Raw genomic sequence first — 27899 nt, forward strand, 5'->3', positions numbered from 1 at the left:
CTTTTTGGTGCCCTTTTTTTTTGTTTGTTTGTTTGTTTAATGAAGTAGTTAATTTTGTGTAATATTTATTTTGGAGGTGTTCCCCGGACAGCTTTTACCTTGAGGCAGCTGATCAAGAGCCAGTCAGTCTCCTCCTTCCCCAAGAACTGAAATGTACCTCAGCTTGCATATTACACGTTTTCTACTTAGTATTTTTTTCTTCCTCCCTGTTACAAAAAGCTTGCCTTTTCCTGGTAAAGCATGGAGTTTAATGTGTATTAATATTATGGAAAATGTTAGTGTTTCAGTTTGAGTGTGAGCATCTTGTTAAGTTTAACAAACTGTGCAAGTGCCAGAGTGGTAGGAGAAGGTGGGGTAGTGTTTCAACTATTTTTGTGCATTCTGGTTTATGCACATGTAACCTTTGCCTCAGACTGGTTAATAAGTACACTGGGAGTTAGCATGCATTGCAGGCAGCACTTTCTGATGCAAGAAAATCACCCTTTCAGCAGTCAGTTTGGTAGTTTAAGGTGTTAAGTGGGGTTTCAACCTTAAGCCTGACCAATACCCCTAAAAGGTTTTGAGTTTTGCTATATCTCTGCCAGCGTCCAACCTTCTGTTTCTCTGATAAACCCTCTGCCCTCTCCCCTGAACTCGTGCTAATTATTCATGTAATGTGATGTTCACTTCTAAAACCCACTGTGCATAAACCCAGTACAATTAGTCCTTTATCCTGTCTTTGAAATTTGTACTAGAAATCAATCTGATAATGCAGAAACAACTGTCTGTAAAGGAACACAGGCACACAGTTGTCTTCTAGAAAAAGAAGTGGTTCTGATTTGTATCTGCATTAACCAAGAACGAAGATGACAGAATGTACTTGAATATAATTTGGATCTGAATTATTGATAGATCTTGAACGATATGACAATCTTGAAAGATAAGGTTGTCATAATTCCTCCATGTTCATGCAGTTTTGTAGAGAATGACCAGGTTGTAAAGTTTCCTTGATTTATTGAGTTCTTTTCTACCCTGAGACTAAGGAAGCTGGTGCCAAGTGTCCCACTCTTCCAAACTGGATGCCCTTCTGTCAAAGCTCATCTAAGCTCTGTAGATCATTTTGTGTAGAGCATTGAACAGACGGTATTGATACAAATAAGATCTGGCACCTTCCAATTATTTCAGGAAATTACTCTTTCCATCCAAAAATCCACTTTAATATTCATAATAAGGAATATAAAACCTAAGGATGTTTCTTACCTGGATGTAGTTCTAAATCTGTTGCATTTTAGCAGCAGGAGAAACTGCACTAAAAATTATTCTTCTCTTTGGTTGGACTTTCACAGCAATTTTCTATTTTTCTTTTTTATGTTGATTTGTGTGTTAATTTGAAATAAAGGTACAAATGTTATCTTAAACTTAGCTCATTTAATGTCCCAGTTTAAATGACTGGAATTTTGAGGGGAAGAGGAGGATTTAACAGGCATCATTTGTCATCTTTTGCTCTGTTTTTCTTCCTTCCACTGTGGCCAGTGCTTTTTGACCACAGTCTAATATGAACTATGTTCTTTCCTGCTCTGCACTGTAGAACTGACCAGATTTCCTCTTTACATATATTTTTAAATTCTCTTTAAATATTTCTATTTTGCCTCTGTCTTGAAAGCTTTATGATATTAGGAGAAAGGGGAACACTACATTTGCAAAACGTGACTATGTGCAGAGATAAATTGGAAAAGTGTGTGTTGGGGGAGAAAACAGCAGTAATTTATAACTAAAAGTGCCCATGTTGTGAAATGGTGAACTGCAGAAAACCTTCGGGCCTAATGCCAATTTGGACAGTAATGTAGACATTAATATACTTCTTTTCCAAGCGCTGTGCTGTTATCTGTTATTTCAAAAATAGAAACTCTGACAGTACAGGACTTCTTTATGCTGTGCTGGTTTATTGGGAGGCAGTTAAGTGCCGGTGAGGCATGCACTGGAATTGCTAACATTTTTTCCTGCATAACCAGTTGTTCTGTGGTGATACTGCAATCAAGTAGGGAGCCTGCTTGCTTTACAAGGACTGCATCATAAAGAGAGGCAAATAGGGTGGTGATTAACATCAGGAAGCTGCTTTTCATTTTTATTTTTTTGAATTTCTAAGATGCATCCACGGGTCAGTTTCTACCTTTAGCATCAGCTGAAATAATGACCTTAAGTGATTGCATTAACAGTTGTCCTTGATCCACTGCTAGGTACTTCTGCTGCTTGTGGAGTAGCTGTTAATTGTTAGACATTATTTTTTGAGGATGAAAAGTTGACTAGCAAGAAATCTTTCACCAAAACAACTACAAAAGCAATTGGCCCTGTTAACTAGGTATGTTGGCAGAAAACACAGTATGCAAGTGTGCTGTTTAACCATTGGTAAAACCTCTTGATTTGCACAATCTGAGCAAAACGTCTTTTACTCTGTAGACACTTGGATGATCCCAGATAAGGCAGCTGGATAAGCTGAACAAGTATATATGACCTGGTTTCAGGATAGAATTTTCTGATTTGATTTTAGGAAAGTTATGAAAATGTTAGTACCTTCCTGAATGTACAGAAGTACTGTTCCATGTTTTAGAATAGCATATCATGCTTTAAGACAGGTAAAGTTCAGTGATGCTAATGTTCTTGCATGTAATTAATATGTTTCTGTAATAGATTACTTTTTTGTGCTCTTTTCAGGTTCTTAGCACAAGGCAGGTTTTATGAGCACTTCAGCCAAACAGAAGTGCACAGAAGAAACTTTAGCTCTGTGATAAATTTTATAGTTCACAATTCTAAGTAGTATTTACTGGGAGGAGGGAGAAGGGATTTAGCCCCTGGGTCTGTGATGATAAAGGCTGTGACTAGGAAATTTGATTTTTAAGCTCTGAACTAGTTATCTGTGGTCTGCTGTTCTAGAACATCTGGTGCTGTTAATCCTGGTGATTGCTATATATTTTGTTAATCATCTTAGGTTTATATTGACTGTTAGTGGGGGTTGAACATTGATTGTGCTAAATGTTCGTTAAAGAAAAATGTGCAAGAGGAAATGAAGGGTAAAACACTGCAAGCTTTAATATTTGCTTGATAAAGTGTAGATTTTATGGACCAACAGGTCTTTAATTCTGGTAAAGTCAGCCCATCTTTGAGTGACAGGAATGGAAGAACTTGAGGATGCTTAGGAAGAAAGGAATTGATGAGTCTGATTTAAAAGTCAAGTGCTAATATAAAAATGGCACAGAGAAAGACAGAACACTGAGGTTTTCTTGTCTCTGGAAAGATGCTGGATGAATCTTTTCTAGTAACAGATTGCTTTCATGAAATGACTGTCTTCCATTTGGCAGCTATTGCTCTTGGTATTTGTTAGAATATTTAATGAGTCTATCTGAAAATGGATAATTGAGAGCGACAGAGGAGACTTATCAGGAGGGTTATGTTTCTCTGTGAGGCTGATTTTGCCACTTTTTGAAAGCAGATGCTTAAATGTATACAGACTCAGTGTAACCAAGCTCAGTTTGTTTACAAGTAAAGTAAATTGGTGTGTGTTTTCTCCACTTACCTGGGGATGGGAGAAAAATAGAGGTTACAGTGTCACTTATCCAAGTAGCATTTCTTCCTGTTTGTGATTCACAAGATGTGTCAGTGCAGAGGAAGGGCCTCTGTTGTTTTGATTTCTAAATCAAAAGAAAGTACTGCCTTTCTTGAAGTCTGTAGAAATGGTTAGAGTAACACAAAGAAACATGAAGTGTTTTCAGAGAATTACAGAGGACTATCCAAGTGGGATATATGGTCTCCTAGATAACACAGGCCATTACACTTCTTCACTTGGCTTCTGAATAGAGCCCTTCAGTGTTTATAAGATGTTGCATTTCTTTGAGAGAAGCTCATTCTTACTTAACAACTTTGTCCTTCTACAGCATTTGAGCATATTAATGTAAGTATATAAAGGCGAAAGAAATCCTAGTGCCAGCTGAGTCATCTTCATACAATGCTGGCTGCTAAAATATTCATTCTGGGGACAGATGGATTTATCTGCTGTTGATTCCTTTTAGGAACATTAGACCAGTTCATTGGCACTGACCACATTTGTATCAGGACCTCTCTGCCATTCCTGTCCTCCATCCTGCCGGCCTGTCCTCTCATCCCATTTCCATCAGAGACTCTCAAATTACTGCCAGAGCTGTACTAATGCTTCTGGATGGGAAGAAATGCTGCATCCAGCTTGTCTGCTTACATACTTGCAAGGCCTTATCCATTCCAGCTCCCATGTAATCCTCTGGGGCTCTGACTCTGGTGCTCTGTGGGAGGCACTGCATTCAGACTCACAGGGATCTTTGAAGAACAGTGTGAAAATGTCAGCTATAATAGGATTTTGGAGACAAGCACCTTCCCTTTGTTTAGAGAGTTCAACTTTTTCTTTGTTCTCCCCTCTTAACACTGTGGTGATAACACTTGAATCTTTTGCCAACTTGTGTTTTAGATAGAGTTACAGTTGTCTGTATGTGATGTAAGGAAAGTGCTGCATCAGTGCTGCGAATTTCACATTTAATACCTTGTAAACTGTATCAAAGAATCGTAGCAAAAAGTCATTTAATACTCTTAATCTTTGCAAACGTGATGTTCTTTGTAAAACCTGTAGATTAAATAGTTTTACTTAGAGACTGAAACATTAGTAAAATGACAGTAAATAGATGAAAGAAAATGGGAAAGGAAGGCAAGAATGGGGAAAAAAATCCCAACAACAAAATCAGACAAACCGCAAAACAGACCCCCCCCCCTCCCCCAAGAAAATGTTACGTAGTTAGTTGAATTAAAACAGTGGTGGGACTAGTTACTTGAGTAGTTCAAGGGCCAAGAGCTATAGATATCTAACTTTTTGAGTGGTGTGTTTCGAATTTTTTTCATCTAGCCTTCCAAATATTAGTCTCTGAAGGATTAATTCCAGTTTAACAAACCATTTAATTCTTCTAGAGAATCCAGACAACTAACTACCTTTAACAGAATTTACGTGTATGCTTCTGGTTTAAGATCCTTAGGTCAGGAATACCTTTGCTATTCGTTACAGTGTGTGTGGCTAACCAGCTGTGCAAACCTGCAAGTGTGACGTTTTAGGTGAACTTTGCAGTTCGATTACAATTTAGGGTTAGTTCTGTTTCACTGTGTGCTTACAGTTACTTCAGCAGTTCCTCCCTGCTTTGTGGCAGCTGAGCTGTGCCTGGTGGAAGGGTGGAAATGTCCGAGCTGGGTGGAGGCAGCAGCTCCGGTCAAAAGCCGCTGCGCTCCTTCAATAAGTAATCCCAGCTCATGAGTCAGAGACTTAAGTCTGGCATAGGTGCAGCTTGTGGCAATTAGTGCCACAGCAGGGTGGCCTTCACCTCTAGTGCGGTGCTGTAGGTGTGTAGGGCAAGGGGGATACAGCAGAAAGTTCGTGTTTGATGTGAAGAGTCAAGGCAAGAGCAGTGAGGTTGTCAGAGGTGCTTCAGCAAACAGATGGGAATACTGAAAGATAATACAGTGCTTGTAAACAAAAATGCTTTGAGAAGTGTTGGAGAGCAGTACGATTGCTTCCTCTGGGCTTGCAAACCCTTGGTTTCCCAATGCTGAGCCAAGGCTGGTGAGGAGGGTTATGTGATGGGCTTGGGAGGTGAGCCAAAAGGCATGGGCTCACTGTGAATTTTCAGCCTCGGATATAAGGCGAGGTTCTCCAGTTTGGAAGTAACTGAAATCTCAGAAACAGCTATGAAAGCACAAAACCTGTGGGAATGCATAACCAGTGTTAATATTTGCACTCAGGTTTTCCTAATGTCTCCTAGGGAAGCAGTTTCTGTGTTAGTTGACATATACTTGTTTTAACTGAAGTCTTTATATTAAAAGATATTGGGTTTAGGTACATGGATATTATAAAATCTTTCTTGTTCTTCATAGCAACCCTTATTAGGAGTACAATTTTAGGGAGTAGTTTACTAACTTTTCAGCTTTTGAGTGTAGGATGCCCAAAGTGAAAGTGCAGGCTTTTTGCAACTGTAAAAGGATAGTTGGAGTTTTAATGTCACAATAAGTATTGTGGAGGAGCACACTCATCTGTCTTAGCTGTGGTGTGTCATAGAGCATAGGTGCTGTGTGCAGTTGAAGTAAAAATACCCCAGCAGGATAGAGATGAGATAGAAGCTGGAGGTGAAGATAATGAATTCCTCACTCCAGACGATACTATAGACTGAGCTTCTCTGTGAAAGTAACTGAATTTTCTCTGCTGTCACAGCGTATTTGAATGTACCTCAGAGTCTGACTGTATAGGTTTTCTACACAGTTACAGTAAAGAGCATATAATAGAATATAGCTGACTGAGTTTTTGTGAATTATTGATGTTTTAGTCATGAAAGATAGTGTCCATTAAAGGTTTCCTGTCCTCTGTATTCCAGGTTTATTTGCTACAGAGCATCTTAATTGAATGCAAAATACTTTGTTGAAGTTAAGTCCAGTGCTCTATTTTTAAAATAACTGGAGTGAAAGATTCATTTTATTATGCCATCTACCTGTTGTGTCTTGGGACTAAATGGTGTGAATCAGGATTGCTCAAAGAAAGCACTTTGTAAGAAGCAGGAAGCTATCAAGAGTGAAGAGCTTCCACATATATTCAAAACTGTTTTCTCTTGCCAGTGCTGCAGAACCCCAGTTGATTTTTAAGGTTGCTAAAGCAAAGAAAGTTGGGGGCAGTGGGAATTAAGCTTAAATATATATATATATATATGAATGTAGCTCCAATTTCCACAGCTACTAGGTTCTTGTATTTCAACTCACAGTGGGTTTGGTTTGTATTTGCTGCTGTGATTAGAGAAATAAAATAAATAACCCCCTCTAAATGTTGGGGGTTTAGGAATTTATTTAGGAAGGTGCTTGCTCCCTCTCATCGCATGAATGTGCACTGAGTATTGGAGTGTTATTTGCCTTTTGTCATAAAGTAGTGGAAAGGTAAAGGTAGTTCAAACAGATGGCTCAGCCACATCATTGCTCATTTTTACTGGATGTTTTACAAGAGCCTTTTTTGCTTGTCAGTGGCTTTCTTGCTAACTCTGACTTGATATGAAAGAATTAATGATTGTAAAGTTACTCTGTTCTATTACATCATCATGCCAATGGCACAAATTCCTGCTTAAATTTCAGTGCACACTTAATGAAAACTGTTTCCTCATTCCCTGCTATCTAGGGAAAAAAACCCAAACAACCAAACAAAAAAAAACCCCAACAAGCCCTCTGTCAGGCAGAAGCAACTGTTCCAAATCTGTTTGTTGTTTATACATAAAACTGCTACTTCGTGTGGTAGACAAATGAGCAGTTTATCATAAACCAAACACCAAAATGAGTATCCTGGGTTATTGTGGTGGTGCAAAGTTGTGTTATAAATGCAGTTGGTTTCTCAGTACAAGAGAAAACAAAGGGGTTTTACTTTTTAGCTCCTTAAAAACATACCACATAGATCTGCAAGCACAGATTGGCGATTTTCTGCCCATTCTGCCTCTTTTACCACAACAGTTTGTTACTGTTCAGGTAGCTTGGAAGAGATTTCTTCCAGAACACGTTTGCAGAGGTTTTCTTTCCTGGCTGATGGCGTGTGCTACCTCTTAATTTTTTTTAATGCTCTTACATTTCACTTCACTTTTGACTCCTATGTCTGAAAAATGCTCGAACATTTAGAATGGATAGATACAGTTTGATTGCAGTTGTTAAAAAAATCTCTGCTGTGAGCTCATTAACTCTAACTGGTTGTGATGCTAGAGCCTGATTTATGAGTGACAGAAGAGAGACCAGACTGGATCTGTACCTGCAGGTTGCTGCTCTGGGCTGGTGGTATGGTGGTGGTGGTAAGTTGGATCAAAAATGTGTGGTGCAGGATAAGCACTTGGAATCACTGCTGGGGTGTGGTATGAAATCCTCCAGCAAAAATGGGTGCTGAAGAGGGAAAAGGAACTTCTTCATAATGGTGAAGCACGGTCGGGAGGGGGGAAAGAAGGGAAGTGGGTTTACTGTTCAAAAGCACTTGGTTTTGCTCTGAGTCCTGAGCAGTTTTACTTTTAGTTAGGGAAGGTGAGAAACACCTTCTCACATGTGACATCCTCAGAAGCCTCTGTTTGGGGTGGATGAACACAAGATAATATTTAAGGCTGTATTTGAAAAAGGAGTAATTTTTTTTAGACGAACCAGTATTGTTTGGATTTTATTAAAAAAAAAAAAAAAAGACAACCAGCTGTCACCCCAAAGCTACTCAGTGCAGATTAGCATAATTCAGTTAATTTAAAATGTAATCTCATTTCAGTTTGTTCTAGAGAATGCCATGAAGTATCATTTACCTGGTTGTTGAGGGCAAACTTGCAGGGGCTCCACTGCTCAGCAGTGTGTAGATCACCTGCTTCTGTCATGGTTGCTTGAGCTCACCAGTGATATTCAATACCCTTGTTAGGACTTGGTTGAACTTTGAACACAGTTCTCAATATTTGATAGCAGATCATTGATAGTCACAAGACAGTAATCAAGAACCAGTTGAAGTGATTCATGCTTTGGTATAATTAAGTTACTGTACTGCAAAGGATCATCCTAAAAGTTGCTTCTACTTGATCCTTTTATTTATATGAAGAAATGGTACATCACTGGGTTAGTGCTCCAGTCACACAATCCAGCAAGCCTGTAGTAGTGTAGTATTTGCTGATAATTTAGAAAATAGCCCTTAAGACAGCATTTTGAAGAGTCATAGGATAATTCTGTAACTCTAGTATTAGTTAGCCTATCCTAGTTGGCACTGGGGTTTCTCCATAGCACAGCCAAATGGCTCTCTGGTGTGGCAGATTCCTTGATTAAATTTCTCTGGCAGCCATTTAAATTATTTTGAGTGTGAACACATTTGTGGAATTGCTTGTCTGCTCCTGTGACAGTGTGCTGGGATATATGCCAGAAAAATATCTTTTTTTTTTTTCAGCTTCATAAGCCAGAATACTGTACAAACCATTTTGACTCTTACACATGAAAATGTGAAATCGCAGAGGGTGTGGTGTACCTGAAGTGGAATCTCATAGTACTTGTAGACTTGGACGGGAAAGAGCTAGAGGAGGAGGAGGGCATCTCATAATTAAAGAGTCAGTGTCAGTAAAACAGTGAGGAATTTTAGATCTGTGTTTGTGTCAATTCAGGGAAACTGGAGAAACTGGCACAGGGACTCTTGCTGTGTGCCAGGGTTTCCTGTGAGTCTTGAAATTCGATTTTTCTCATTTGATAGTTGTTGTTATGGTTAACTCCAAAGATCCTTAATCTAATGCCTTCCTCTCAATTTAATGTTGGCATTTAGGCTGTAATTTCTATGGTATTCTGACTGACATGCTGGAGTGGTACTTGCTGAAACACATTTAAAATTCAGTGTTTTGTTCTGATGTTATAAATTTCTTGCAATAGTCTTTATTGGCTGAACTAATAGTGGTGATTTATTTTAACATAAAAACCACACAACATAAACTCTGCTCAAGGTACACAATCTGCATGCGTGACTTTTACTTAATTGAGGATTTTTGTTTTTCTTTCTATCCCCAACATTAGATTTTTAGATTCATAGCAGATTAAATTGCCACTTATTTCTGAAAATGTAATGGATATCTTACGGAAGTGTATCATGATGATGGAGAGGAACCTACCTGTGTTTCTTGAAAAGCAATCTAAATTTGTCTGGATTATTGAATTTGGAGATAATGCATTTTGAAAAGGGGATAAATAGCATGTTGTAGCAAATGGGTTTGTATAAACAGACAGAAACAAACTTGAACAGGTTATGACAAACTGAGGACATGTGTGTCATAGTAAAGTTACTCTAGAAGTCACTGTTTCTTCCAAACGTGGCGTGATTTGTGTCATTCTTGGTGTGCGCTGTATTTTCTTTGTGTCTTTGAAATCAATGATTTCACTGGTGTCCTGCTGGAGAGGGGAGTGCCCAGTTTCAAACTCAGTCCCCTTGCAGGAATGCAGGAGCTGGTTTCCTCATTGTCCTGGCCTTGTGTATTTATGTGCTGTGTTGTAAGGAAGAGCTTGACGGTCACTCCCTGCCTTAGTTTAGTAGCAGTTAAACAGCAGGTCTCAACAGTGTTATGGACTGGGTTTTGTGCCATCAAAATGCTCTGCCTGGATAGTTTCTGTGGCTGTTCTTTAAGCTGATTTGTTGCTGGTGCCATATCCATGCTGCTCTATACGCTTTCCCGTTCAGGTAAGGGATAATGGGGCAGCAAGAACCACAAGAATTCGAACTGAAAATATAAGGTGTGGTTAACTTCCCGGATTCAGTAAGCCTGAAAAAAGAACTGGCCTCATTACTGAGTATGTATTTGGCACCTTTGAGGATTGGCACAGATGCTGTAGCTTTGGCCGTGAGCATTGCAGGGCTTCAGCTGTGTGACATGTCTGTGGTCCCACAGCAGCATTCCACTGGCACTCTCAACTGAGTAAGGAGAGAGTAAAAATAGCAGTGATAAACTTTCCATCTGTATCACTCAAAGCTGAAGCCCTGGCGGGGGAGGAGGGATTTGGTGTCTTATGCTTATAATTAAAGATGCTTTATGATAATACACAGTTTGTACATAGTGCTGTCAGCCACAAAGCATTAAGTACTGTGCAGTGGCAGTTGATGCTGTATGAGGAAACTGAGGAGGGACATGGCCCAAACCACAGCCATATGGCTGAGCAGATGAACTAGAAGTAATTGTGTCCCATCCTCCTTTGCTTTACTCGCTGTCAACAATATTCCCAGTCTTCTCTGTCCCACTGACCTGCTGGCGAGACTGAAGTCTCTTATTACTCTTTGCAGGAGTAAGTAAAGAGTCTGGGGTGTGGATTCTTAATAACCAGCTTTGGTGCACGTAGTTCATGCTGGCATGGGGAGACCAGAACTTCTGGTAAACCTAATGTGTTGAGACAGTAACATAGGGAGGGGATGGAAAATAACTAATGTGACTGTTAACTGTAGAGTGTGTTGGGGCCTTTCCTAGACCTGGCCTGAAGTTGTAGGTTCAGGCAGCTGTACTGCTTGTGAAGGTTGCTGGTTTGGGTTTTTTTCTACACACGTAAATGTAGTCTGTAAGCCACACAATATACTCGTGGGTTATTGAGAGTGGAATAGGCTGGAGAGCTTTGAGCTTTGCCACCTGATAAGTGTTTGTGGGTAAAGGGAAGCAGAAGTGCTTACATCATGTATGTAGCAGTAGCTGCAGTTCTCAGTAATGGAGGTCCCTCTGGGAAAAAAGCATGCCTGCCTTTTCTAATTCTCTTTTTTTTTTTTCCCTTTTCAAATGAGTGTTTTGCATATGCTCACAGTAACTGAGTTATTTCCTGCTTTGGCTGTGCTGAAGGCTGGTTTCCATGTTGCAGTGTTGCCCTGCTTCTTTAGAACTCTCCGATGGGCTCCACAGGAGAAGTGCCCGAGCACATCCAGAAATTTAACTTGGCTCTCCCGCTTCGTCGGATGGAGCTCTGTTTCCACAGAGACCAAAGCTAGTGTGTTTCAAGGAAGTTATTTTTAGGACCTGCTGTTTAGCTGGTGGAAAGACTTTCTTCCTTAATAGGAGTGCAGATTGCAACAGGATTCCTCTTTTTCCAGAGTGTCTTTTGCCTTTTTCTATCATATTCCTTCCATTTTTCTCTGTCGCTCAGTTATCCTTTCACTGCTGCCTTCTCACCCATGTCTGCTCTTCCTCTCTGCTCTTTCACTTTCTGTATCACTGCTTGTGTTGTGCAAGGATCTGATACCACAAGGAAGTTTGCAGAGAGCGAGGGAGGGACCCAGCCTTTGCTTTAGGCATGCTGTATTTTAAAGATAAAATCCCCAGGTCAGTTTGTGCCCCAGCTGAGCGGTGCGTGGTGAGTCACCAGCTGGGCAGCCTTTGGGAGGACGCAGAGGATCGTGGAGCCAAGCCCTGGCCCTCAGCTCTGAGGACCTTGCACAGGTCAACTATTCGTGGCCCTCACTTATGAGTTGTCCCGTGTCCTTTGGCCTCGCAATAAATAAATTTTACATGTAGCTGTTTCTGCTGATGTTTGCAGTAAGCCCCGTGTCTCACTTGTTGATTGATGGCCTAATGGTGAAGGGCTTAAAAAGATAAATCTGTTACAGTAACTCGTCTGTCTTGGAAAGTTGGACTGTCCCTAAATAAAACAGTCCCAGAGATTCTTTTAGTTGTCAGTCAGTAGGAATACAAAAATAGAAGAGACATTTGATGTAACGATAGGCTAAGAGTGCACTAACTCAGTGTCCTGATCCCTTTTATGATTATTTCATTTGTCAAAGTTGTCACGTTGACTTTCTATGGAGTTGGATACTGAATAGTTGTAGCATTTATTTAGTGATGAAGGGCTACTTTAAGTTTAGAGATCTCTGTTTTTTTAATAACTCTGTTGACTGTATCTGACTTTAACTGGCATACTAAGAAATTGAGCTTTTTCAAACAAAATAACATCAAAAGGAATGAATCCAAAACAGATCAGTGTTGAAGAAAATTGCTATACTTAGGCAATTGTATGTGTTGAATTCTCTTGCCATCCTGTGCTGTCCTGTCACCCTGTGATTCCCATTCAAACATCTGTTTCCATATTCTGCTTGTATTGTAAACCTTTTAGAAAGGGAACTTCATGCTTGTCACAGCACTGGAGTTCAGGATGGTATTGCAAAACCTACCTGTGTTAATATATCATTCCATCTCCACTGAAGTGCCACGTAGAAGATCTTGTTTCAGTCCTGTTTTTTTGTATTCCCTGATGTTGATGCATTTCTGCCTGTCTTTAGTACAATGCAACAGCTGATCCATCAGCAGACTGGATGTCTGTGCTGCCTTTGGAGGTGCATGCCTGCAGCCCTCCCCACCCAGCCCATGGAATGAAGCCTGTGAGGACAAGATCTGTTAACTGAGTCAACTGTGCTCCACTGTGTGCTGGACTATATCTAACACTAAGGGAGGGGAAAAAAGTCTGCTAGAAGAGCTTCACAAGATCTCTTTAAGAACATCAGGCTGTGACTGTGGCGATAGACCACCAGTGTGAGCTGCTGCTTGGTTACCAAGAGGATAAAATTTTACTCCAGGGAGATATTTTTACACAGTTGCTTATTCATATTATGGTAGATGCCAAAAGCACCCTTATGCTCAGCAGTATAAAAATACTGAGAAAATTTCAGTTTCACGGAGGCAACAATCCCGTCTAGTTATACTTCATCATAAAATGAGGCAATCTTGACAACCTATAATTGCATGATTAGTACTGGGTTATTCTTCTCTTGTAATTGTAATTTTAATTATTAATTGGTTATTCTTCCATTGTAATTTTCTCTTCTGCACATACCAAATCAACCATTTCATGCCTGAGAGTTGAGTACTCTCCAGGCCTGACCATATACCTTGCAAGCAGCTTTGCAAGGAAATCGAAACCTTCCAGGGGTACAGGGGGTATGGCCTAAACTGTAGGGTTTGATTTTCACTGTCAGTGACAACAAGACTGTTGACAGTGTAGACAGGCAAAAAGACATGTTCTGCGCAAATTATTTTCTACTAGAAATGCATTCTCTTCTGCACTTGATTATTCTTTATACAGCTTGCAGTAGGAAGTGGAGTTACAGATAAAAATCTTCTGGGTAAATATTTTATAATTGAGTAACAGCTTTGATTTGCAGCTTTTCTAACAAGTTGTGGTGGCCAAAAACTCTTCACTTCTTCCTATCCACTGTCACCTCCTCCTGTGCCCCTTCCAAATTCCTTTCTATTTTGCATACTTTAAGTGAAAACTGAGTTAGTCTCATCCTCAGCTTTTTTGCAGTATGAAACAGCACACATAGGCTAGGACAGTTTTACAGACTAAACAGGAATATCAGGGAGCCATCCAGGACTCCCTGTGACCCCTGAATTTTATGGAATGAGATATCTTTATAGTTACAAAATAAACTTGACACATTTTAAACTGGAAAAGAAAAATGAGGAATAACTTATACTAATCAGAAATTGGAAAAATTAACAGACCTGTCTTTGCTGTCCTCAGCTACACTAACAAGGCAGTTTTGACTTTTTGTTCCAGCTACATGGAAGGAAAGGTGGGCAGAGGAGTAACTATCATTTTTAATGGTGGAAAAGGTCTTTAGCACCTAGGACATCCAGTTGAAATTCCTGAGAGTGACTCTGGATAGGGGAAGGTCTGGTTTATAATTTGCTGTGCTGTGGAGTGAAAGTCAAGAGCTGTTGACAAAGAAGGCGAAGATTAAGGAACAAACTGGCATTCCTTCTTTGAAGACAGTTCTCTTTAACCTTTGCAATATTTCGATTATTTACTTTAATAGACTGCTTTAAAATTTAGATGTATAAGTTCACGTCTCCTAGAAACAGATTTTAAAGAGCTACAGAGGAAAGGGGGGATGCTCTTTTCATTTCTTTGGTTTGGTTTTGGCTTCTGTGATGTGAAATGTGGTGTGTTTGGGCTTTGGTTTTTGTTTGTTGTTTTTTTTTTTTTTTAAAGGGATCTTTCTTTTCTTTACAGGTATGGTGTTAGTCCTGAGAACATCATCCTGTACGGTCAGAGTATTGGTACTGTCCCTACAGTAGACCTGGCATCTCGGTACGAGTGTGCAGCAGTAATCCTTCATTCTCCCTTGATGTCTGGATTACGGGTAGCTTTTCCTGACACCAGGAAAACCTATTGCTTTGATGCTTTTCCAAGGTACGTATGAATGCTGCAAAGAGGGTTGTTCTATACTCAGCATGCTCTTTAGGGGTTTAAAAGGGACTAGTATGTAGATGCCAATACTTGTATTTGTTGTTCCCTGAGGGGGATTGTGTAAGATCCCGATGTTTGTGACCAAAGCAAAGTAAGTCGCTGTCCCTGTTTTGAAAGATTTTGATCTTGTTTTAAGAAGCTCTTGAATATTTTACATACAGAAAACTATATACAGCTAGTTTTAGGATAAAACAGTTGCTTTTATAGTGTGGTGTTTCATTAGAAAAGCAATTGCAGCAGACCTAAGAGTATCCAAATATTTGGGAATAGTAGAGGTCCTGGGAACAGCAGATATTCTAGGAATCTTTTAGAACTTCTCAGTTTAAGTTATGGGAGAATATGAGAGGAGAATCCATTCTTTCTATAGCAGGGCATATAGACCTGGGGGTGAGGAGGGGGGCACAGATTAAAACCTTGGTGGTCTGTGGAAGGGAGAAGACAAAACAGACACTGAAGTCTTGTGCAATACTTGGCTTTGCTTCAGGTCATGCTTGCAATAAGTGTAGTAAGGGATATTTATAGCATTTCTTACATTTGTTTTATTTTGGTTACAACAGATTAAAACTAGAAGGTGGAGGAGGCCATAGGTACAAATCTCTAGCCAGAAGAGCTGGAGGGAATGGTGACCAAGTCATAGTGGCTCTCACTGGACAGTATCCCTGTCCAGTCCCCACATTTAGAATTCTTCCAAACAGGTTATTAATTAAGTAATTAAATTGTTGGAGGTGCAGACAGAATCTGAAGCACTTATACTCCAACTCATTCATCATCCTCAAACCTGAAATCCAATATTTACAAATGCTTCTGCTAAAGGGGAAAAAACAAAGCCTTAAAAATAGCTCTGATTGCAGAAGTAACAGTGATTAGCTGTTACCAGCCAAATCAAATAACAATTTTAAAAAGTGGGAGGGGGAACAGTGACAACAGATGTACTGTAGTTCTTGAGTATTTTGTTCTTGCCCTACTGAGCTTTTCATTGCTGACAGTCTGACTTTCTTGGTACTGGGAGCAGTGAAAATAAACAGCAGTGCACTTTATGAATGTGTGCAGCTCAACTGTCTGTCTTCACGGTGGGAAGCAAAATAGTTCTGTGTGCACCTACAGTGAATTGCTATTATGTGCATTTTATGTTGGAACTCTGTGAGAGTTTGGTCTCTGTAGATTTTTCTAGCTGCAGAGTCGTGTGGCTGAGAATACTAAGTAAGGCTAATGTGCAGTTTAAATACTGCTTTATGAGTCGCTGAGTTGGCAGTGGGACGCCTTCCAATTTTCTGCAAAATACAAATATTATCTGGCTTAATGGTCTGTGAATATATATGAAAAAAATAGTTTCGTTATCTGAATACTGAAGTGAAAGGGGTTTCCTACAATAAATGAGAACTTAGTATCTAGCCATTAAATTTATGCATAAACATCTCTGTAGCTGTATGTAGCTGATACGTCTGTCACATTGTGGAACTTTGGGACGTACCTTTTTCCTGGGCTTAAAACTTCAGTTTATATAGCATGTTGAATATAAAGTATTTGCAATTTACATTTAGTTACGGTATTAATTTGGGGATGAAAATTATGGGGAAAAACAAAATCTGCATTATTGAGGCCTCCCTTACGATGGGATTTTTTCCTGTGTGCAGCATAGTTGCACACAACTCAAGTTCAAGATAAGAAAAGTGAAATAGGCTGCATTTTAATTTTAAATAGCACCTTAAATTACTTGAATCCTGTTTTGGTTTTTTGTTTGGCTTTTTTTTGTTTGTTTGTTTTGTTTTGTTTGGGTTTTTTTGGGGTTTTTTTTGAGAAGCATTGAGACAGAAATTTGTTTACATTCAGATGTTTACTGGAATACCAGTGGCAGTTTTCTAGAATACTGAATGCTGAGGTTTGTATGTGTGAGACTTAGTGCTTCAATTTACATCTTAGTTTTTAGGTAACTTTATAGTTTCATAAAACTTCTCTGAACCTGTTTTTAAGTCAGGATATGCTTGCATCTGTAGTTTTAAAATCATTTTAAGCAGTCTTGATCATGTTGTAAAATCAGTAGTCCTGCCAGAACTGTATGCCTCCATGTTCTTCAGGAGCAGGAAAATTCGAACACCTTTTATTAGGTAGGATAAAGAAATAGACTTGTCCTTCTGTCAGATTGAATATTGCCAGTATTCATTTCTCCACTCACTTTAGATGAATCTGTCTAATTTGAGGGTTCAAAGAGAGGTTCAGGCCTCATGAGCCAAGCCTTTGTTTTTTTGTGGTTTTTTTTTTTTTTTTTTTTTTTTTTTTTTTTTTTTTTTTTTTTTTTTTTTTTTTTTTTTTTTTTTAATGAAATCCTATGACTGGAATGTAGTTAATTAGTTCCTGAGCTGTTAAATTGGAGGGTGATAATGTGTAATGTGAGGAGTCCACGTTTGCAGCATGTCCCATGGAATCTCACTTGCCTCACAGTGTTTTTTGCAATAGATATGCCCTCTGTTTTGGTGGGGGCTTTTTGGTGCCAAACCTTATTTGCATGCTGCCCATTCAAACTTCATGTTGTTAGCACTGGTGGGATGGTGGTGATGGCAGTGCAGGCTCCTGTTTACACGTGTATTTTGGGAATGAGCCTTGTCCCATATCGCTCTTGCACAACTCTGACAATTTGCAGCCATTTGAAAACACGCAGCAGGAAGTGAATGTATCAATAGTTTAATGGTATGAAAGTTAAAGCCCCGAGCTGAGCTGTGTTTTGTTTTCCTTCCCCCAGCATTGACAAGATCTCTAAAGTGACCTCTCCTGTGCTGGTCATCCACGGTACCGAAGATGAGGTGATCGATTTCTCGCACGGCCTGGCCATGTACGAGCGGTGTCCGCGAGCGGTGGAGCCCCTCTGGGTGGAAGGGGCTGGGCATAATGACATAGAGCTTTATGCACAGTACTTAGAGAGACTAAAACAGTTCATATCTCATGAACTCCCCAACTCCTGAAGAAGCCTACCTGATTTTACCTCAGTTACTGTGAACGGAAGAAATTACCTGTTTTTGCACATGCTTTAACTGGATAGCTGTAATAGCTTTATACTATGAAGAAATGCCCTGCCTTGAGGGTGTTCTAATCAAACATCTGATGAAATTTGTCTTTTATATCTGGAAATGATTCTACTAATGCACACAAATATGGTCAACTACTGTAATTCCAACAATTTTTAGCTTCGTTGCCCTGAAGGAAGTGGGAATCCTAGCTGCTTATGGGGACACTTTTTACCTAGTGCTGTATTAATCGAAGATCAGTTTTCTCTGTCTCACTTCAGATCATTTATAATTCTGTCCTACAAAGACTTTTTCCCCAGTGTTCTCAGTGTGGAGAACACAACTGTTATGAGCTACAGCTTGTTCTGAACAATCATGGGTTCAATCTAAGGGAGTGCTTTCTCTGTGAAGTTTCTAGCTGTGGTATTGTAACTGGAAAGTTATTGTGATGAAGTTCCCCCTCCTCCCCTCTAGTGTTCTTTTGTTAACTTACTGATCTTCCCAAGTAAATTATTTAAATATACTTTTACCTGAAAATAAACAAACTACTATATGGGGCTAAACTCTGTAACGACCTCTCCATTACTTGTATAAGCATAACTGGAATATTCTTAAAGGATTTAGGGACAAAATTGCTTTTGTTTAAAAATAAATGTGTAAATTTACTATTAGAAAACTCATTTTAATATTCAGATTGTCTGAATAATAGCCATAACAGACATTTCCTTCTGTAAAGCATTCCTGTAGACTTTTTAAAAGTACTGTACATATTTGAATTTACATTGTGCATAGATTCTTAATTGGTAGTTTTAATTTAAGCCTAGTTACGATAAACTGCAAAATTCTGGTTTGTATATGATTGAATACATTTTGTTAAAATATGTTTTTATCCCTATATTATTTTGCTATTAAAGTTTTATAAAGTTTCCAGGACAAAAAAAAAAAAATTTACACATTTATGTTTTGAAGAATTATGTAACTAAATTTTCATTGAGCTGATCTTTTTAGTTTAGAAGTAATTTGATTCTTTGACACTGGAATCGCACAGATTATGCATCAGAAATGCAAAACACTTAAAAATTGTTACACTGCTAGCATAGGTCTAATTTTTCCAAATTTAAAGGCCTTAAATGTACTGTAAGCCTCAGATTGTTGTATAAATTGATCGCGATTGATTGCAGTTCGTGTCCTGTTGCTAGAACGCAACACAGTGATTGTAATGGAATAAAGGATGCATGGATTAGAGCTTGCTCAAGTTTTGAATCTTATTTGGTGCATAATTTTCATACACAAGGGAAGTATAAATACAGATTGCTTGATAGAGCAACCTAAGTATGTAAATCAAATGTAAAAGAGATTATGTTTAAAGGGCATTCGGCTGGTTTTAAGTACTGAAAAATCATGATTCGTTGCCTGGAAGAAATGTTTGAACACAGTTGTTATAAATCCTTATAATAGGCCTGCAGTTAATTTTCAGCGCTGCAAGTGTGTATTGTCTTTGATTATTGCCTTGGCCCTATTTCTGCAAAAGGAGAAAAACTGGTCTTTTCACTTACAGTGGAGGGAAATGAGGACATGCATCCAGCTCCACGTCATCTGGGTCCTTAGGCTCTGGATCTGTGCATCTGTGTTTTCTAGGTGGGGAGTTTTAAATGTCCCAGGCAGCAGGGCCTCCAGCTGTTGTCTTGATGACTCTTCCAGCCAAACCTAGCAAGTTTTGCCTAATCATCACCTCAAGCTCACCACTTCCCTCCTGTATTTTAAATAAAAGTTCAGATACATGTTTGATTTTATATATATTTATTGTACCTTCATAAATCCACGGTGGTTTTTATTTCAGTGTGTTCTTCCTGAGACTGTAGCCCTGGGAAACAAAGCTGCTGTCTGTGGTACAGGTAGTCAAGGTAACTTTGAGTCAGCCTGTCCAGGTAGTGACTTGGGGGATTTTTGCCTAATTGGGCACTGTTATTTTGATACCCACATTGATCTTTGTATTGGTCTGAAACTTTAGCCTGCAATGTTTCTTCTCCTTATGACCCCCTTATAGCTGCCCTTTTACTTCAACAAGCTGGTACTTATAACCTTTTCCCTATAAATTGATTTTTTTTTTATTACTGCTTTTTCAACACCTGCAGTCATTTTGTGACTTGTCTTTGCAGATGCTTTGCATTTTGTCAGTATTCCTCTGTTAATGAGAGCCTCAAATCTGAATTCAGCATTATTGTATGTGTCCTGTGGTCTCTGCACGTGCAGCCTGAGTTCACAGTGTTCTGGATGAACATGAGTTTCCACTTGGACTATCTTTTATTTGCCTGGATTCCTGCTTAACTAATTCTCAGAGGTGCCTCACTAATCTGGCTTCTGCATTGTCTGTTTGGTTTTGTGAAGTTAATATGCATTTAAGTAACACAGATGTTTTGCTGTTAATTAAAATGTTAATGACCTATCATTGATCCACTGGTATGGATCTTCTTACCATTATTTTAATTCAGTGATTTGTTTACCTGTTTGGTCCCTTAAATAATATTCCTCCTAGCCTGGTTTTCATCCAATAGTTCTTAAATTAATTCTGAAATTTTTATAATTTTCTGATACATGCTCTACACAAAATAAATGCTAGTAGTGAGCTGCTTTGTATTGTGAACTTGTATCAAAGCATCACTTTCAGGCATTTCAGAACACTGCTGGTCAACCTTAGAAGTGTTAGTTGAATAAATGTGGCCAAGTCATGAAGCTGCAGTTAATCCATGACAGTGGATTTCAGGTCCTCATTTTTTTTAAGAAAAAAGGGTTAGAACAGACCTTTTAAATGATGGGAAAGGGGATGATGTGAGGTTATGAAAAACAAAGTTTGGGCTAAAAAAATAGTCTGTTCCAGCAAACTGCTAACACTCTGTCATTTAAATGTATAATGTGGGCCTTTACAAGAACTTGTTATGCATATTTTAGAGCTACCAAGGTGTCACTGTAAAAATGGCTCTGTGTGCCTGGATAAATTATGCAACGGGTCTTCCAAGGGTGTGAGCGATCACTGACATCTTACTGTTGATGGGGATGCTCTGTCCATTTTCCTGTGTGACTGACCATTTGTGTTCATGTAGTACAGCCACTGATGATGTATGGCGTGTTTGCAGGAAGGTAAGATGTGGTACATCTGTTAACTATCAGTAGTTGTCTAGTGCTTGCACTTAGAAAAAGCCAGAGAAGAATATTCGTTACAACTTCAAAGGTGGCATTTTCCAAGAAGTCTGATATGTATCCTTTTAAAATTTATGTAACTGTTATAAATTTAACTTGTACTCACAGGGAGGCCTGTTACCTGTGTTGCCTCTGCCGCGTTTTTGTTCCTCGTTCTTCCATGTCATTCCTGTAACTTGTGCTCTGCTCGGGGCACTGGCCCTTTAGCTCTAAATACCTGAACCTGTATTTATGCTTAGCATTGTACACATCTTCTATAAACTCTGTATTGTATTTGCTTTTTCTAAATGGTGCTAAACATAGAAATAGAGACCCAACGTACCTGCTTCCTCTGGTTATTCGTTCAGCCGTAAACCTCGATAGTTCTCATTTGGAAAGTGTTTTCTCCCTTAGGTTATTCTCGTGAATGCAGACTGATGATCTGGTTTAAGCCCATTTAACTTTTTTCCTCTATATCCTTTTTTTGTTGAGTTCTCCAGCTATTTCAGCTCTGAAGTTTCTTATATGACAAATGCAGTCGTTTGTACTCCAGCGCTGGGTAAGGGTAGGGGGCCTCTTTGATGGTGGGCACTGTTCTGTTGAGAATGAGGTTGGGCACAGAAACTACCTGCGGAGCCTGTATTGCTTTCCAAGTCCAGTGGTAGTTCTTAGATCAGATGGGTATGAATTTCAAAGTGAGAGGTTGCCTTTGGGTCTCATAACTTTGCTACAGCAGTAAAAAGCAGGAGCTGGTCCTTGCAGCAGGAGAGCAAGCACTGCTCCTTTGACTCTGCCTCTGTCGATGTTTCGTTTTGAAGCTGGGTTTCTGCAGTAACCAAGCTAAGTCAGCGGAAAGTGTTAGGGTGACGTGCCTGCTATCTTAAAAACAAACAAACAAAAGAACCCCCGAGAAGACCCCTACACCATTAGTCTGTCAGTTATAAATTCCCTGCTGGTTTCTGTACGGGTAAAGGTGCTTTGGTTTCCTTAGGGCCCGGCCGTGGGGTGCTGCGAGCGCAGCGCGTCGCCTTCTAAAGTAGAATTCTGGGCTGGCTGTACCTGGGCGCTGCTGAGCGCAGCTCTCTTGGCTCTTCCGCTCCGCCTGGGACGGAGCTGGCACTTCCCTCGCTCGCAGAGGCCGGAGCATCCCCGCTCCCCCGGGCCGTGCCAGCGGCGGCTCGGGACAGAACCGGCCCTTGTGTCCGGCGGGGGAATCCCTCCCGGGCAGCCTCCATCCGCCTGGCTCGTTGCCGAAGGGCAGCCGGGCTGCGCTCCGTCTCTCCCCGCGGGGCTGCCCGGGGTGGCCGCGGCCATGCCGCCGGGGACGGGGGCGGGCGGGGGGCGCCGGGATGGGAGGGAGCTCTGCGGGGCTCCCCCGAAGAGCCCCAGGGCCGCCCGGCTGCTGCTGCTCCAGGTGATGATGGTGATGGTGGTGGGCGCCCGGCCCGGGGCGCAGGCGACGAGCGGACACGGTGAGTGACGACCCGGGGACAGGCGGTCCTGCCGGGGGAGGCGGTGCTGCAGCCCAGGGAGCCGAACCCCCTCGGGGCTGGGGCCCAGCTGCCAGCTCGGACTGCCCGGGCTGTGGCTGTTCGGGGAGAGGAGAAGGCTCAGGGCTGCTGGAACTGACCCTTTCTTTGTTTGGAGAACAGCGAAATGGACACAACACACCTATGGATCCCAGTTTGACTTCAAGACAAACATAGGTGGCTTGGTTTGACTGTGGCTTTGAAGGTGACTGCCAGCAGTAGGTCCTTCATTTATTTTCTCCTTTAGTCTCTTAGGCCTTTTTTTTAGTTTAAGGGCTGCCTCTGAAGACAAGACATCGATCCAAAGCTTGGTTTATTCTAAATAACGTTTTGCAAAGCAGTTTGTTCTGGAAGCTTGCAGACCTGCTCAAAGATTTAACATTGCTTACATTCCAAGTCTCTCGGCTGCAGCGGTGCCATTAGGTGCACTTAGGAATGCTCTGGATCTCCCCCAGCCTGATTCCCTTTGGCTCAGACCAGCACCAGTGGGATGGCAGCGGTGCCTGCCAGCCTCCTCTGCATGGAGGAGGAACCATGGACCCTCCAATAACCTTCCATAACCTCCCCCTTACTGGGGTCCTCCTGGAGCTGGGTCCTCCTTCCAGTCTCCTGGGGAATTCCTCTCAGGCATCTCTAACAAGCAGTTCACCTCCTTCCACGCCAAATTAACGGAAGAGCTCCTTGATCCGTCAGGGATCTTACGAAAAAGGCTCTTTCAATGCCTGTCGATTGCTCTGAATGAAAGTTACAGTAAAGATGCAGTGCTGCTTTTGTTATGACGTGTTCCCAAGTTACCCGCTGCCATCTAGTCCTACCAGTCATATTTTACAGTTTCTAAGTAATGCACTGTTATATTTCAGGGGTGGATTGCAGATGTAAATGGGTATTTTGATATGTGAAATTCCAACATAGTAGTAGAATACTTAATTAATGCAATTACAATATGCAAGCAATCTTCTCGACCCTAAGTCACAACTACTTGAAGCTGATAACTTTAATCTTGAATCAAACAAAAATCAACAAACCTGAAGCTTCTCAAACATGCTGGGCTGGGATGCCCCTCTCGGAAATAGAAGAATAGTCTTAAAAGTCCTGTTCTCTGCTTGGAAATGAAAGGAAAGGCCACAGGAATATTCCAGGGCTCCCAGGATGTGACCTCCAGCCTTTAGCAGGGTGCTGTTACACTAAAACATCCACCATTTCAAACACTTCTGGCAACATGCCATGGAGTTCTGGATTCCTTGTCCCTTTTAATTATCGGAGCTTTCTTGTGTGTTTGCAGCCCTACTTATCATGAACTCCCAAACTACTTATGTTGCATGTAATTGTTTTATTGATCAATTCTCAGAGTGTAAATTGAACCTTTGGGCTCAGCCTGGAGAAAGGAGAGCTGGGTAGGGGCACTACCTTAGAAGCAAGTTTGAGCTCCAGAGAATGACGATTCTCCCTTACCAGTACCTTCTTATCGCAGGATGAAGTTACTGTGGCCTTTGAGCAGCTACAGCTTAACCTTGTTACACCAGGCTGATGGTTTTAATCAGCAGGCAGAGACCAGAGAGGGCACCTAGAAAGCAAAACTGAGCCTTATGTTTAAATCCAACCTATATATCTGTTAGAAAATTAGAGACTGTGCTGGACCCTGGGGCTGGACCCAAAATGCAAATGGCTCAGTGGAAGTGTAAAGGTTTCCTTTCTTAGGCAACTATAGAAAAGGCTTTTACAGTCTTTATTAAAATAATTATTTTTCTTAATGTTTTTCAGAAAATTTATATGGACTAGTACATATTCTTTTGGTTATGAGGGGGTTTTTTTTGCAACCTGTGTACTCTGGGGTGTATGTATGAATAACTAAGATAGTTTTCCTGAGCATTACAGAAAATGGTAGTTTAAATTAAAAATTACAGATGATCATTATTATGTTACAATACCTAAAAACATAAGTAGCTCAAATCTATTGATTTGGTCTGTTGAAACATTCAGTGTTTGTCAAAGTAGTGCAGTGATCTGCACTGTATCCAGGGCTGCAGCAGAACACATATAAATGCAGATAGATATAGATATGCATATATTTTGAGGAAACAAACTGCCTGGGATTCTTTGCTGTTTATGTTTTTATGTTTTCTTGTATTTTTGGTTTTACTGTATTTGTGATTATTTCAGAACATGGCCTGAATCCCAACAGTTCTTTGTGGGATACGGATTACAAAAGACTGTTGCACAGTAAGAAAACCCTTTGTGGCACCGTGGCCTCTTACAAACCCTCCAGCTCATTCAGAAGCAGCTCTCTCCTAAGTTACCATGGAAGGAGAAGTTTGCTAAGTCAGAACCTGGACCAGAAGCCACAAGAAAAGCAGTTGTCCTGTGATATGCTCCTTAAACTCTCCAGATACATTTTAATGGATATCTTTAGACCTAGCTTGGCCTGGAAGCTCTTTCGGTTTTGTAACTGTGATCGAGAAGTCAGCTTCCCCAAAATCCGCATCAGTCCCCTCAAGGTGGCCCAGCACAAGGTGAAGCAGTTCCTGCTGCGCAGAGTGCTCCAGCTCCTCGGGAATATGGGACCGCTGTTTGAAGCTCAGCAGTCCAAGGCCTTCTCTCTGCTCAAGAAGCAAATGGTTAAACCAAAGAAAACGCCGTTAAAGCCCGAAGAGGAGCGAAGTGGTAGGTACACAAGGAGGAGATGTGGGTTCGGTATCTCTTTGGGGTGCTGTCTCAGCAGAATTGCCGGGCTGGGCATCACTGGGTGCAACCCAGTGGTTCTGATCCGTGCCAGGAGGTGCACCCGGCGTTCGGGCTGAGCAAGAGGCGGGACGCAGGGTGCTCGTCCCTGGGTAGGAGGACTGATAGGAGGGCAGGAGGGCTGATAAAAGGTCAGCAGGGCTGATAGGAGGTCAGGATGCTCCCGGGTGCGGGCGGGTGTTCCCGGCCCGCGGGCAGCGCCTGTGCAGGGGCGCCGCCTCCCGCCCGGCCGCGGCTCTGCAGGGGCAGCTCCTGTTCCCCCCGCGGGAGAGCGGAGCCCTGTCCGTGTCCGTGTCCGTGTCCGTGGGGGGCTCCGAGCACGCAGGTTTGGTGGCTGAGCTGGCGCTGAGCGCACCAGACCCCCCCACGGCCGGAGTTTATCCCGCGGCGCCTCCAGTCCCCTGCTCCGTGGGAACGGGGTGTTGCTCAGGGGATGTTGCCTCCGCTTCTCCTTCCTTTCTCGGAGCAGTAAGGAGGAAACAGGAAACTGCCCAGAGAGGGAGTGTGCCCGGGAAAAAAAACACTTACAAGAGGAGGAACCATCCTCCCTGGAGTGCCCGGGAAAACCGCTTACAGAGAAGGAACCTCTCCGCGTTCCCGTGCGAGAGCTGAGTCCCTGGGCAGGGGTGTCTGTGCCTTGGGTGTCGATTCCGGCAGGCGACTCATTCGGAGCAGCTTAGTTCTCTGCCCTTGCCTTAACATGAATGTTCTCAGCCACCGATATTTGTTATGGAACGTTACAGCTGTGTTTGTAGGCAAAGCATCACAGTCCTTGCAACGTGCTGTCGAGGTTGTCTTATTCCTGGCAGCCCGTTACAGAAAATGACCCATTTTTGTTTGTTAGAAAGGTAAACTACAGTTTATAACTCACCATGGCACTCGGAGGAGGGTTGAGGTCGGTGATTTTTGTGAGGAAGAGTTACACCAGGCGTGTGTTGGAGGCAGTGAGTATTAGTCATGATTTCTCACTTGCAGGTGTGAGGATGTTCAGGAATGTTCTCATGCTGCGGATGCATCCTGTAATGGAGTGCTGTGGTAAAGCTTCAACACAGTGCTGCTGCAAAACAGAAATCAGCATGGAAAATGAAATTTGTAAAAGAGTGAAAGGAAAAGAGTTTACCTCTCAAGCACCAACCTACAGATAGTAATGGGTGCTTCTGTGTTTACCTTACAAAGAGATAAGAATCTTTAAAAAACAGGGTAATATGTCCAGTCTCAGCCTGAAATTTTCTTCCTCAGGTCAGTGAAAACTTAATGTGGGGTGAAATGGCACTGAAATCATTCACTTGAGAGTAGTTCTTTCAAAAAAAAAAAGAATCAAACCAGTCTATTTATGTGGATTCTGAGACTACAGAGGAAAAACTGTTTTGAATGATGTGAATGAACAGTGCTCACACCTCAAAAATTTTGGTTTCTTGTTCAGGAAAAGTCCCGGGTAAGCAGGAGTGACTTCGGCTTTGTTGATTGTTTCATGAGGCCTGCAGAAAGCTTAGCATTAACCAAAGCCTGGCTTATATTTACTTCCACTATGTTAGATTATTCATTGTTGCCTTTTATTTAGATTGTAAGTCTGCTAAATCTTTTGCATGAAGTAAATATTTTAAATAGCAATGTATGACGTTTCTAAGGCTCGGGCAGGTGTGAAGTAGAGGTTCAGGTCCTCTTCTAGCTCAAATTCTGTACTTCTAAAGCCATTGAATTCAGGGAATTTAGTATGTTTTAAGACAAAATATTGCTATCTGTCTCGTCTTGCCTGAAATTTCCACCAGTAGATAAATCTTTTTTTAAAAAAATTGCTACTTCTGGTAGCAGCTCTGCTTTCCCATGACCTGCATTCATATGTGTCATATTCAGATAAGGAGGAGGCACAACGCTGACTAATGCTGCTTTTTTGGAAGGAAAATGACAAAAGCTATTTGAGACAGGAATAGAAGTGCCAGCACTAAATGACAGATGAACAGCCGGTAGCAAAGGTGGCAGCTCTAACGTTTCCCTGTATTTATGGAGTACTGAAACAAGGGAGTGTTATCGGGATTTGTTTCTGGGCTGGATGCTTATCTTCAGATTCAGCAATTCTCTGGGTCCCAGGACCAGGTGTAAGAGAGTGGATGGGTTTTGTTTAGCATAAGTGAGTGTTGCTCCCTCTCCAGAGCTGCTGTCTGAGGCGTGGGGCATGGCTGTGCCCCTCACCCACCCTCCTGCTTCCAGTCTGTTCCCATATTTTGTCTGACAGCACTTGCTCCTTATTAACATGACTATAGCCTCTTTGTGCCCTCTGTCAGAAGAAATCCTGCACCAGAATAAATTTCAGAGGTGACAGATTGGAACAGTTTGACCAGATGATGGCACACAAATGTCTCAGAGACCGACAGCACCTGTGGCTCTGCACCTCTATGGCTTTGGCCCTGGGCAGGAGCAGTGGCTGGCACTTTTGCCTGCCCACTTTCAGCTTGTCCTCTCTGGATGTTGGGTTGTGGAGAGGAGATGAGGGATTACAACCCTGGGAGAGAGAAGGCAGCAGCTGCAGTAAAATAAATACAGGTACCTGTATTTATGTGCCACACAGAAGCTCAGGTGTGCTGTATTTTAGAGCCTATAAAAAACTGTGATGTTCTGGTACATGGAAAACGAACCAGTGTGTGATGGTCAGTGATAGGTGTGAGAGGCGTGATGATGTGACAGACAGTGC

The 27899-nt window shown here is 41.4% G+C and overlaps 2 protein-coding genes across 2 annotated transcripts in view; both read left to right on the top strand.

The window, feature by feature from the left end:
* ABHD17C (abhydrolase domain containing 17C) overlaps positions 1–19015 on the top strand; it is a 28939-nt gene extending 9924 nt beyond the window's left edge. Inside the window, exons 2-3 of the mRNA XM_027887011.1 lie at positions 14530–14709; positions 17504–19015. Coding sequence (XP_027742812.1) covers positions 14530–14709; positions 17504–17723 — 400 coding nt within the window. The 3' untranslated portion in view covers positions 17724–19015. The remainder of the gene's footprint in view (positions 1–14529; positions 14710–17503) is intronic.
* Positions 19016–22254: 3239 nt separating this feature from the next.
* LOC114059049 lies at positions 22255–25269 on the top strand. The gene is made up of 2 exons (XM_027887042.1): positions 22255–22414; positions 24632–25269. Exons 1-2 carry the CDS (start codon positions 22255–22257, stop codon positions 25267–25269), a joined length of 798 nt encoding a protein of 265 aa, XP_027742843.1.
* The last annotated feature ends 2630 nt before the right edge of the window (positions 25270–27899 follow it).

Source organism: Empidonax traillii, unplaced genomic scaffold (genome assembly GCF_003031625.1).
Source record: "Empidonax traillii isolate 1590-97213 ecotype Southwest subspecies unplaced genomic scaffold, ASM303162v1 scaffold201:size1909950, whole genome shotgun sequence".
In the NCBI taxonomy this organism is placed as follows: Eukaryota; Metazoa; Chordata; class Aves; order Passeriformes; family Tyrannidae; genus Empidonax; species Empidonax traillii.

Excerpts from the sequence above, each read along its gene's own strand:
- LOC114059049 (XM_027887042.1), top strand. The coding sequence starts at position 22,255 with ATGCCGCCGGGGACGGGGGCGGGCGGGGGGCGCCGGGATGGGAGGGAG. Across the intron at positions 22,415-24,631 it reads GCAGGCGACGAGCGGACACG|AACATGGCCTGAATCCCAAC; the intron begins GTGAGTGACGAC and ends TGATTATTTCAG.